This window comes from Phyllobates terribilis, unplaced genomic scaffold (genome assembly GCF_046119375.1).
Source record: "Phyllobates terribilis strain yellow unplaced genomic scaffold, ASM4611937v1 Scaffold_6296__1_contigs__length_45492, whole genome shotgun sequence".
NCBI lineage: Eukaryota > Metazoa > Chordata > Amphibia > Anura > Dendrobatidae > Phyllobates > Phyllobates terribilis.
In genome coordinates this window covers 10,529-23,264 of record NW_027369040.1, presented here as the reverse complement: position 1 = coordinate 23,264, position 12,736 = coordinate 10,529, and the positions used below count along the sequence as shown (strand labels likewise).

Below are 12,736 nucleotides of genomic sequence, written 5' to 3'. Positions count from 1 at the left end.
AGCATCCCCATCAACAACTCCTCAAAGGGCAATCACAAGAGCCATGGCTAAGAGGATCAAAGATCAAGTTATACATGCCACTTTAGCTCTCAATATGGACCAGGAGATGAAGCCCATTGCCTCTACTCTTTTGATATGTCAAAGAGGTATCTCTCCTCCACAAATTCCATGAAGAACACTTGGTCAGTTCTGGACCAAGTCAAGCTACAAAGAGCTAACTCTAGAACATACCCGGATAGACCCTCTAGCCGGCTATGTCACTTTCAAGTGCATTTTGCACAAGCTTCCTTATGTTTGTTATGAAACATTTCTTAGGGTATTTTGGTCTTAATTAAGTGAACTTTATGAGGTTCAAAGGGTCGGCTCTCACTTGGTATAAAAGCCAAGAGATAGCTCATTTATCCGGGCCTTTGAATTGATTAAAAACACACAAGTTGTAAGTTGAGCATAGACTCCTTTCTATCATTTGAAGGCCACCTTGGTTTGTTGGTTGATCAACTGAAAACAACCTTATCTCTTGCCCAATTATATCTTGTTTGTGTGATTGTTATTGTATGAACTTGATTAGGGAAACTCATGGTGCTCTAGGTGGTATATCCCCTAGTTGTGTTGTGTTATAGCTTGTTTGTTTCTTGTGGGCTTGCATTGTGTTGAGGTTAAGTCCAAGGTGCTTGCAAGAGAGCATAAGAACCACTCAAGAACTTATCCCCTTTGTTTTCATTTCACTTCTATCTCTATTTTGCATCCAAGCTTGTTTCCAAGCTAGGATAACATCTAGGACACTTGTTCTTGATGTTTGGAAAGGATTGAACTCTAGATCCGAGCCTTGTAGGGATATCCCTACATCAAGTGGTATCAGAGCTCAGTGAGTTCATCCTTTGTTCACCTTAGAAAACCCAAAACCAAGTGCCTTGCAAAGTTCTTGCAAGAACACTTGACAAAAACATTGTGAAAACCCACAAAAGCTAGCCTTTTCTTTACCTTGTTTCTTTGGTCTAACCAAGATGAATGCTTGAACTTTTTGCAGGACTAAAACCAAGGTTGAAGGTGAGGAAGTTGCCTAAGGAATTCCCTAAGTTTGGCTTCGGAAGTTCCAAGGAAAACCTACCCTTCACCCAAATCTGTGTCTTGTTCCGGGAACCAGCGCCGAGCAAGATACCAAAAGCCAGACCTTTTTAGCCCTACCAAACGCAGCCATCTTCAAGAACAATCTGAACCAAGTGTAAAGTACAGGTCTTGATCTTTCTACAGCAACAAAAATCACCCAAATCCACCGAGTAGATCGTTCTGACCAAGGCAAAGAAAATCACTCCAGAGGCAGAAAACCGGGTGCTTGATTCACGCACAAAAGTGGTCAAGAACCCAACTTTGGAGCTTCACCCCTCAATCCAAACACAACCAAACGAAGAACACTCATGTGCCCCATGAAGAACAACATTTGATCTGTGGAGGGAAACAAAAATCAGACCAAGGGCACGAGTAGATTGTCCAAAACACTAAAGCCAAAACCTTTCCCAAAGCGGTAAAGTGTCACTTCTCCTTTCCAAAAGTGTTGACCTAGCATTTTCCCAAGGCATTGCAGCCTCATTGAGCCGTGCCTTTTTGGATTTGACCTGAGCCCTCTACCTAGAAAAACCTCCACTACAAGGCTCAAGAAAAGTCACATCCATTGCAGCCCATTGACCTCTTGAAAACACACCCAAAGTTGCTTGACAACACACTTTTGTACCCGGTAATGTGCTAGCTTGCCTATTCAACATTAAACCTTGTACCTTTTGTTGTGTACTCCAAGTGCAACATTTGGAACGTGACCAAGTGGTCATAATACTCAGAGAAGACGGAGAGAAGGGATTGCCAAGTGCCCTTCACAACTTAAGCCATACCCCACCTTTTAGCCTTAAGAGAAGTAGTACACCTAAGGTGGTTTACTTAACTTCTTTTCTTTTCCTAAACACAATCCTCAGCCTTTTCCAAGGAACTTTTGAAGGCAATTACAAGGGGACTCCAAGGGTTTCTTGTTCACCTCAGACTAAGGTAATAGCCCTTCGCCCCTCTTGAGCTAAACACACTAAAACAATTCTGTTTTTGCCTAAGTACCTAAAACTGCATGCTATAACTCTTGTTTCTTTGGCATCATTAAGTGTACTTAATCTAGCTTCACTCAAATCATTTCACACTTATAAGGTACTATATTGAGCAGAGATTGTGAGATTATCTTTGAGTGTGAGGGAAGACACAAATCAAACACAAGTTATTACTCTAACTTAACATCTTTGCTTGTTGTTTGTGTGACAATGTCTAGCTCACCCCATCATTCTCAACAAGAGGAGGTGAACCCTTTGATCAACTCAGAGCAAAGTATCACCAACCCTCAACCAGACCTAGCCTCACTCATAAGGACCCTTAATGACACCATAGCTAGAAATCACCAAGAGCTCTCTAGTAGAATGGCAACATTGGAGTCAAAACATAAATCACCAAGGAGTTCTCCTAGGATCTTAAGGAACCAATATGAACCAGGGGAACCTTCTCATGCACACTCCCATGCTCCTATTCCTAGACAAGATGTGAGGATAGGCTCCATCTCACCCATAAACAGACCTGAGCCTATTAGGATACCAACTAGAGAACATGTCTCACCCTTGGCAAGACCATCACCTATGCAATACTCAAGGGAGTTTCCTAACTTTGATTCTCCTAATGTGAATAGATATAGTGATGAATTTGTTGATGAGTTTCAGGGTGATAGGTATATGAGATTTGGAGGAAGAGGAGATAGAGGAAGGAGGGTAAGGTTCCAAAGGAATGAGCACCCTTATGGGTATGTTCCTAGGGAACTTAGACATGAGCAACCTTTTGAGCAAGCTCCTAGACATGCCCCAGTACACCATGTAGAACCAGCTCCAAGGCAACCAAGACATGATCAAGGGTTTGAGCAAGTGCCTAGGCCAAGAGAAGAGGATGGCATTGGCAAGATCAAGGTGAAGATTCCACCATTTGAAGGCAAGTGTGACCCGGACACCTACATGGCATGGGAAAGAAAGATGGACCAAATCTGGTCATGCCACAACTTCAATGAAGAAAAGAAGGTACAACTTGCTATCCTTGAATTCCAAGACTATGCTATGTTGTGGTGGGACAACTTGGTCCAGGAGAGAAGAGAAAGACAAGAGCCTCCCATCCAGAATTGGGATGACATGAAGAGGGTCATGAGAAGAAGATTTGTACCTGAGCACCATGCAAGGGAGCTAAGGCACAAGCTAGAGACCTTGAGTCAAGGAAGTCAGAGTGTGGAGGAGGTGTATAATGCAATGCATATGGCCATGATCAAGGCCAACATCAGAGAAGACCCAATGGCAACCAATGCAAGGTTTCTAAGGGTGTTGAACCCTTCCATCTCCAATGAGGTAGACATGTATCCTTATGAAACTAGTGAACAATTATTTCATAATGGTATCAAGGTTGAAAGGAAGATGAAGGCTAGGGTGATGCAAACAACAAGGTCCACTTCTAGGCCAATGGGATCAAGCACCCCATGGGCTAACAAGCCAAGCACCATCCATACTCAAGCACCCAAGGGAACCTATCCACAAAGGGATCCACCTAAGCCCCAAGGCCAAGCCATGGGCAATTCAGGGAGTACTTCTAAACCTCCCAATGTGTCTAATACTCCTTACCCTAGATCTAGTAGTTTAGAGTGCTTCAAATGCAAGGGTAAAGGCCATTTCATGAGAGATTGTCTTAATAAGAGAGTTATGTTTATTAATGCTATGGGACAATATGAATCAGAAAGTGAGCATGAAGATAATGAACCTAGTAATGACCTAGATGTGGACTTAGGGGAAGGATCAGAGGAGATAGGTTATGAACATGGTGAAGTGCTAGTTTGTAGAAGAGTTCTAAGTGTCCAAACTGAATTGGTTGAAGATAACCAAAGGGAGAACATTTTCCATAGTAGATGCATGATAAAAGACAAGGTTTGTGATGTGATTATTGATGGAGGTAGTTGTTGCAATATAGCTAGTAGTGAATTGATAGAAAAGTTAGACTTGCCATCCATATTGCATCCTAGACCTTACAAGCTACATTGGATGAATGATTGTGGAGAACTCAAGGTTCACAAGCAATGTAATGTGACCTTTAAGCTAGGCTCATATGTGGACACTATTCTTTGTGATGTCTTACCCATGCAGGCTTGCCATTTACTCTTAGGGAGACCATGGCAATTTGACAATAGGGTTACACATGATGGTTTTTCTAACAAGTACTCCTTCATGGTTAATGGTAAGTTAATTACCTTGAAGCCTATGACACCCCTTCAGATTGTGGACGCAGCTGAGGCTAAGAGAGCCAAGGAAAGGGGTAAGATAATAGCACAAGAGAGGCCTAAGACCAAGGACAAGCCCCTGGTTTTGCACATCTCCAAGTTCCAAGGACAATACTCCATGCTAGTGTTCAAGGAAGTCCCAAGGGATGAATTCCTACCTAAGGATGCTATGCTAATGAGCTTAGTCAAGCCTCACACTTTGACATCAGAAGCACCCAACCACACATTGCCTAAGGCTATCCAAGAAGTGCTAGATGAGTTCCATGAGGTGTTTCCACAAGAGCTACCCAATGGACTCCCACCACTAAGAGGTATTGAACATCAAATTGACTTCATTCCAGGGCAGGTACTTCCTAATAGGCCAGCCTACAAAATGAACCCTATGGAGAGTAAGGAGGTGGAAACTCAAGTCCAAGAGTTGTTAGAGAAAGGGTACATAAGGGAAAGCATGTCCCCTTGTGCTGTGCCAGTTTTGTTGGTGCCTAAGAAGGAAGGTACACTAAGGATGTGTGTGGATTGTAGAGCCATCAACAACATCACCATCAAGTATAGGCATCCAATTCCAAGGTTAGATGACATGTTAGATGAGCTCCATGGAGCATCTTGCTTCTCAAAAATTGATCTCAAGAGTGGGTACCATCAAATCAGAATGAGGGAAGGTGATGAATGGAAAACTGCCTTCAAAACTAAGTTTGGGTTGTATGAGTGGCTTGTCATGCCATTTGGCCTTACCAATGCTCCTTCAACCTTCATGAGGTTGATGAATCATGTCCTAAGAAGCTTCATTGGGCAGTTTGTGGTGGTTTACTTTGATGACATTCTTATCTACTCAAAGTCACTCCATGAGCATGCCATTCATCTAAGGGAAGTACTATCCAAACTCAAGCAAGTTTCTTTGTATGCTAACCTTAAGAAATGTGATTTCTACTCAGATTCTGTTTCATTCTTGGGTTTTGTAGTGAGTTCCAAGGGTTTGGAGGTTGACAAGGAGAAGATTAAGGCAATACAAGAATGGCCAACCCCAACTAGTGCAACACAAGTGAGAAGTTTCCAAGGGCTTGCTAGCTTCTATAGAAGATTTGTCAAGGACTTTAGCACCATTGCTTCACCCCTTACTGAGCTCACCAAGAAGAACATTGTTTTCCAATGGGGGACCAGCCAAGAAGAGGCATTCCAAGAGCTTAAGGCAAGGCTTACCAAGGCACCCCTACTAGTGCTTCCAGATTTCACAAGGCCTTTTGAAGTGGAATGTGATGCTTCTGGAGTGGGCATTGGAGGTGTGCTAATGCAAGGAGGTAAACCTATTGCCTTCTTTAGTGAAAAACTCAAAGGTGCAACTCTAAATTACTCTACATATGATAAAGAGTTGTATGCTTTGTTTAGGGTGTTGAAAACTTGGCAACACTACTTGTGGCCTAATGAGTTTGTCTTGCATACTGACCATGAGTCACTAAAGCATTTTAGAAGCCAAGACAAGCTTGATAGGAGACATGGTAGGTGGATGGAGTTCATTGAGACTTTCCCTTATATTATCAAGTATAAGAAAGGGAAAGACAATGTAGTAGCAGATGCACTCTCTAGGAGGCATACCTTGCTAACCACCCTTGATTCAAAGGTGTTAGGATTCACCTACATCAAAGAGCTTTATAGCAATGATTCTGACTTTTGTGATATATATGTTCATTGCCTTGAAAAGGGACCCTTGGGGAAGTTTTACTTGTTTGAAGGATTCCTATTCAAGGTTGATAGGGTGTGCATACCTAAGTGTTCTCTTAGACTTCTTCTTGTGGAGGAATCTCACAAAGGAGGTTTAATGGGACATTTTGGTAGAGACAAGACCCATGCTATACTGAGTTCCCATTTCTTTTGGCCTCACATGCTCAAAGACATAGACCATATGCTTAAAAGATGTATTGAGTGCCTTAAGGCCAAATCCAAAGTGAAACCTCAAGGTTTGTATTCACCACTACCTATCCCTAGTGCCCCATGGTTAGACATTAGTATGGACTTCATTGTAGGGTTACCTAGGACTAGGAAGGGCAGAGATTCTATTTTTGTGGTGGTGGATAGGTTTAGTAAGATGGCTCACTTTATACCTTGTCATAAAACTGAAGATGCAACTAGTGTAGCCAACTTATTCTTTAGTGAGGTTGTTAGACTACATGGCCTACCTAGGACCATAGTTAGTGATAGGGATCCTAAGTTCCTTAGTCATTTTTGGAGAACATTATGGGGAAAGATAGGAACCAAGCTCTTATTTTCTACACCTAGTCACCCCCAAACTGATGGACAAACTGAAGTGACTAATAGGACTTTAGGGACCATGCTTAGAGCCTTGATTAAGACTAACCTTAAAGCATGGGAAGACATTCTACCACATGTTGAGTTTGCCTACAATAGGGCCACACACTCAAGCACCAAGGTAAGTCCTTTTATGTGTGTGTATGGTACTAACCCCCTAACCCCCTTTGATCTTATTCCTTTGCCTAGCAAAGAGAAGTGTGACTATAGTGCAGGGAACCAGGTTAAACTCATCAAGGAGCTACATGAAAGGACCAGAGAGAGGCTGGAGAGCTTAGCCACAAGTGTAGCTGAGGCAAAGAACAAGCATAGGAGGAAGGTCATACTCAAAGAAGGAGATCTAGTGTGGGTGCACCTAAGGAAGGACAGATTTCCCAACTTAAGGACTTCCAAGCCCTTACCTAGAGGGGATGGACCATTCCAGGTGATAAGAGTGGTTGGTGACAATGCTTATGTCATTGACCTTCCAGAAGAGTATGGAGTCAATCCCACTTTCAACATTGGAGACCTTACTCTTTTCAAGAATGTTGATGAAGAAGCTAGTGAAGGGGAAGAACAAGAAGAAGAGGCTCCAATCATCAATATTGAAGATGGCCTGAGGTCAGGCCCTTCAAAAGAAGGAGGGAATGATGCAGGAGCATCCCCATCAACAACTCCTCAAAGGGCAATCACTAGAGCCATGGCTAAGAGGATCAAAGATCAAGTTATACATGCCACTTTAGCTCTCAATATGGACCAGGAGATGAAGCCCATTGCCTCTACTCTTTTGATATGTCAAAGAGGTATCTCTCCTCCACAAATTCCATGAAGAACACTTGGTCATTTCTGGACCAAGTCAAGCTACAAAGAGCTAACTCTAGAACATACCCGGATAGACCCTCTAGCCGGCTATGTCACTTTCAAGTGCATTTTGCACAAGCTTCCTTATGTTTGTTATGAAACATTTCTTAGGGTATTTTGGTCTTAATTAAGTGAACTTTATGAGGTTCAAAGGGCCGGCTCTCACTTGGTATAAAAGCCAAGAGATAGCTCATTTATCCGGTCCTTTGAATTGATTAAAAACACACAAGTTGTAAGTTGAGCATAGACTCCTTTCTATCATTTGAAGGCCACCTTGGTTTGTTGGTTGATCAACTGAAAACAACCTTATCTCTTGCCCAATTATATCTTGTTTGTGTGATTGTTATTGTATGAACTTGATTAGGGAAACTCATGGTGCTCTAGGTGGTATATCCCCTAGTTGTGTTGTGTTATAGCTTGTTTGTTTCTTGTGGGCTTGCATTGTGTTGAGGTTAAGTCCAAGGTGCTTGCAAGAGAGCATAAGAACCACTCAAGAACTTATCCCCTTTGTTTTCATTTCACTTCTATCTCTATTTTGCATCCAAGCTTGTTTCCAAGCTAGGATAACATCTAGGACACTTGTTCTTGATGTTTGGAAAGGATTGAACTCTAGATCCGAACCTTGTAGGGATATCCCTACATCAATACTACTAACTAGTAACCAACATATTGATGGTTTATAGACATGCTTTTATAATAGAACTTGTTCATTTGGTACCTTGTTGAGATTTTTTGTGTTACCTCAAGGCTCATGGTCTTTATATATACTACCTTTTTTAGATTGGAGATTTTACTTGATATTGAGGTATGATGAACCTACAAGTATGATAAGGTTGTTCTCTCTTCAATATCACGGGTTTGAAAATTCATGTTTTTAGAAATCAAACTGACATAATATTGTTGAAGTCTAAAGTAACTTATAAAGAACAGTATTTATTTTGCCATCGATGATGAAATCAAACTTGTGATATGTCCATGGAGTGACAAGTAATTCACGAATTGTTTCTACTCTTAGAGTGACAGTAATTTTTCAGTTCATTGACATCTATCATATAGTCAGTAAATTATATCCTTTTATCAGTAACATTTACTTTGTTTACAACGACATATGTTCACTCATATTTCAGCTTGTTGGAGCATACGTATTCCGTAAACCATTTCAATTTCCAAGTCATGTGTTGCGTCAAGTGTATTGGTCTTTTCAGAGAGATGGATGACATTTTCATATTATTTTTGGTTTGTGTCATGTATACTCTCAAATGAACAAGTATGCAATATGATATAGTTTCATCACATTCTATATTGGTCAAATTGTATTTTTCTCGACATTTTCATGTGCTACATTTTGTAAGTAAATCTTCAATATTCAACATACTACATGCATTTTACTAGCAAAACCTATTGATAGTGAGTCTATTTTCAAAATTATGCAAATATAATAATTAGTCTACTGTCAAGTAGAAACTCAATTTTTTAGTTTTGTATTGATGTATGAAATATGGATCTTGAATATTTTTTCTTTGTAATTCATGATGATACTATTTTCTTCTCTTTAATGACATCCATTTTATGTTCATTGACATTTGCTATTAGTATATTTATGTGATTTATTTATTTATTTATTTTTTGGATAAAAGGAAAAAATTAGGGGTGCTACACAGGTCTTGATGATAGCCGCCCTAGAGCATCCTCACGGATGAGAGCCTGAAGCTCTAAATCTTCTCTCCAGACCAATCGCTCATCCAGAAACCCCAGCTTGGCAATACGGTCAGCCACCTGATTGATCTCCCGGAAGACATGCGAAAATCTGAAAGCAGGACAAGATAGCAAATTAACACAAATATCATTAACGATTTGGTTAATTTCCCAAGGACAACGCCAAATGCCATTCAAAACGTTAATCAGGCATAAGTTATCCCCTTCAATTTCCACAATTGAAAGGTTCAAATCTCTAACACATTTTGTTGCAAGCCTTAAGGCACAAGCCTCGGCCTGTAAAATCGATAAATTGTTCCCACTTGTCTTTTCCATAGCAATGACTTTTCCACAAGAGTCCCTAATAACAAACCCCATTCCTACATTACCATGTATATCTACTGCTCCATCAAAATTAACTTTAGAAATATTCCAATTTGGTTTTACCCAATGGATCTTAGTCTTCTTCCTTCTCCTACCACGCTTCTTCCTCCTAAACTCTTCTACCCCCATATCGCATCCATCCTTATTAATGCTTTTCGTTTGCTTCCAATTTTGTCGAAGGTTTATTATGTATTCTGTTTAATTTTTAATTTTCTTCTCTGTATTTTCTTCAAAAAGACATTGGTTCCTAAAAAACCAAATAGCCCACCAAACCGTGGCAAGGGTAATAGCTTGTTCTGCTGATAGTTGGCCAAATAAATTTTTAAGAATGCTTTTTATTGGTATGTTGTCTGTCTGTATATTTCTTATAATCTGATGGATTGACCGGTCTTGGTTTTTAATCTGATTTACAGTAAAAGGGCATCTGAGAAACAAGTGTATGACATCCTCTGAGAAGCATTGGCAGTGGACACAATTTAGTGGAACTGCAACATGCTTGTTAGCCAAATTTCTTTTAGTTGGTAATCCATCATGTGCCATTTTCCACAAATAATTCTTCACTTTTGGATATGAATCAATTTTTCAGATCCAAGAGAAAAAATCGTTTTGATGATGCCCTGTTCTAGTAATCAGATCATAGGCTGATTTAGTAGTAAAATTTCCATTTCTATTAGGTGCCCACATAACCTTATCAGGAAGATTATTATCAGGCAGTATTATACTAGATATGAAGTCAACACCATCTTGATTAAACAGATTATTTAATCTTTCAACGTCCCATTTTTTATCTTTGATAAGGAGATTAACTTTGTTGTCATTATCCTCATTTACATGTTCTTTTTTGAATTCTTCAATGTTCTTTCCCACCAACCATGGATCCTTCCAAATACGCATAGAATCCCCATTTCCCAAACACCAAGTCAGACCTTTGCTAAATTCCGGAATAAGCTTAGCAAGCTGAGACCATTGCCAAGATTTATTGTGGCTCCTTCCTTTGTAATCAACTAAATTACAGCCTTTAAGATATTTCTCCTTAATGATGTTGGCCCAAATGTTCCCGTGTTCTGCCAGGATTTTCCATAAGAGCTTCAACTGAAGAGCTTGATTAACGCTTCTGATTTCCTAAGTCCGATGCCCCCACTACTTTTTGGCTTGCAGATTTTATCCCACCCAATAAGAGGAGAGTATTTGCCGGTTTTATTCCAGAAAAAATTCCTATTAATTCTATCAAGTTCGTCATGAGTGGAAGAAAGCAACATAAAACTTTGCATAATAAAATTTGGTTTAGCCAAAAGATTAGCTTTGATTAACGTAGCCCTTCCTTCCTGAGAAAGAGTGGAAGCTTTCCATTTGGTTAATTGGTTTTGCGATGATAATATAACGTCTTTGAAGGTGTCTTTATTAACTCTTCCATTAATAATCGGGCATCCCAAATATTTCTCCAACGATGAGGAAAAAGGAATATTTAACACAGATTGGATAACAAGCTTAGCTTGACTATTTGTTTTCGTCGTAGTTTGGAAAGCTGATTTGTGGAAGTTCACACACTGTCCTGAGATATCGTAGAAATCATCAATTATCGTTTTTAAAGTGTTAGCAGCATCAAATTTTGCTTTCGCAAAAATGATGATATCATCAGCGAAAGACAAAAATGGGATAGTAATCATATTCTTAATGATAGGAAATCCAATATTTTTATTTTCATTGCTCTCGAACTGGAGTTTTCTTGCGAAAACTTCTGCACATAAAATGAATAAGAACGGGGATAAGGGATCTCCTTGCCTGAGCCCCCTACCAGGGATAAACATTTCCGTTGGCCCATTATTAACAAGGACAGAAAAGGAGACCGTAGTAACACATTCCTTGATCCAGTTAATCACTTTTTCATGAAGTCCAAATTTATTTAAAACCGCAAACAGAAATTCCCATTCAATCTTGTCATATGCCTTCTCCATATCCAACTTAAGGGCCATCCAACCCTCCTTTCCTTTTCTAGACCTGAAGGAGTGAAAGATCTCATGAGCGATGAGGATATTATCCTGAATAGCTCTGTCGGCAACAAAAGCACCCTGAAGAGGGTGGATCAGTTTTTGTAATATTGGTTTTAATCTGTTTGTAAGAATTTTTTAGATGGCTTTATAGACAGTCGAGCATAGACTAATCGGGCGATAATGATTGGTGCTGGAAGGATTGTCGCACTTGGGAATAAGGGTTATGAAAGTATGGTTAAGTTGTTTAAGCATTCGTCCAGAATGGAAAAAACTTTTAATTGCTTTAATAACAGACGGGCCAACAATATGCCAATATTTTTGATAAAAAATAGCAGACATACCATCAGGGCCCGGGGATTTATCTTGGCCAATACTAAAAAAAGCTTCTTTAACTTCTTGATTGGTTATCTCCTTTAATAAAGCTTCATTATCATGAGGATGAACCTCTTCCCCAATAAATTTAAGGAATCCTTCCAATTTTCCATAATTGATACTCCCCTTTTGGAATCTCTTCTGAAAGTCTTTTTTCACTTCATTTCTAATATTCTCGTGACCAATGATCACCGTTCCTTCCTGAGTCCTGATTTCTCTAATGATTTTCCTATTTCTTCTTCCGGACGCCACCCTATGAAAATACTTTGAATTAGAGTCAATAAGTTTAATATGTTTAACTTTTGCTCTCTGATTCCAATATTTTTTATGAAAGGTTAGTAAACATTCCTTTTTCCTTATTAGTTTTTCTTGTAACAGAACCAGAGAATGATCAGAATAAGTAATTAACCCATCCTGGATCTCAATGAGCCTGTTCTCGATTTCTTCCAATTGTCTAAAAATATTCCCAAAAGTTGTTTTATTCCATTTTTTTGCAGCAAATTTTACCAGAGTTGTTTTCTTAACCAGTTTGAAAAGGAGGGAGCCCGGCACATCCTTCCGCCAAGCTTGGCGAACAAGATTCTCGAAATCCTTCCTTTCTGTCCAAATATTTTCAAATTTAAATGGTTGAGCATTGTATTGTTGGTTATTTATTAAGGTAGTTGTGATCATACAGTGATCCGATGATGAAAAAGCAAAATTCTGAGTCGAGATTTCTGGAAACCACTGCAAAAATTCAGCCTGAACCAAAGTACGATCTAGTTTTTCATAGACATTTGCAATTTCTGTCCTATTTTTTCTCCATGTGAATCTATTCTTGGAACAC

At 39.6% G+C, this 12,736-nt stretch overlaps 1 protein-coding gene across 1 annotated transcript; it reads left to right on the top strand.

Moving 5' to 3' along the window:
• Positions 1 to 1,008: 1,008 nt before the first annotated feature.
• Positions 1,009 to 7,436, top strand: LOC141250884 (uncharacterized). The gene is made up of 9 exons (XM_073670141.1): positions 1,009 to 1,047; positions 1,145 to 1,222; positions 1,282 to 1,417; positions 1,793 to 1,987; positions 2,095 to 2,142; positions 2,185 to 4,362; positions 4,453 to 4,736; positions 4,815 to 6,389; positions 6,750 to 7,436. The coding sequence occupies exons 1-9, from the start codon at positions 1,009 to 1,011 to the stop codon at positions 7,434 to 7,436; spliced, it is 5,220 nt and encodes a 1,739-aa protein (XP_073526242.1).
• Positions 7,437 to 12,736: the final 5,300 nt, after the last annotated feature.

What these genes read in the sequence shown, in the direction of transcription:
- LOC141250884 (XM_073670141.1), top strand. Translation starts at nt 1,009, where the DNA reads ATGCTTGAACTTTTTGCAGGACTAAAACCAAGGTTGAAG. An exon ending in TTTCCAAGGAACTTTTGAAG is followed by an intron (nt 1,988 to 2,094) that starts GCAATTACAAGG and finishes TTTTTGCCTAAG; the next exon opens with TACCTAAAACTGCATGCTAT. An exon ending in TTTCTTTGGCATCATTAAGT is followed by an intron (nt 2,143 to 2,184) that starts GTACTTAATCTA and finishes CACACTTATAAG; the next exon opens with GTACTATATTGAGCAGAGAT.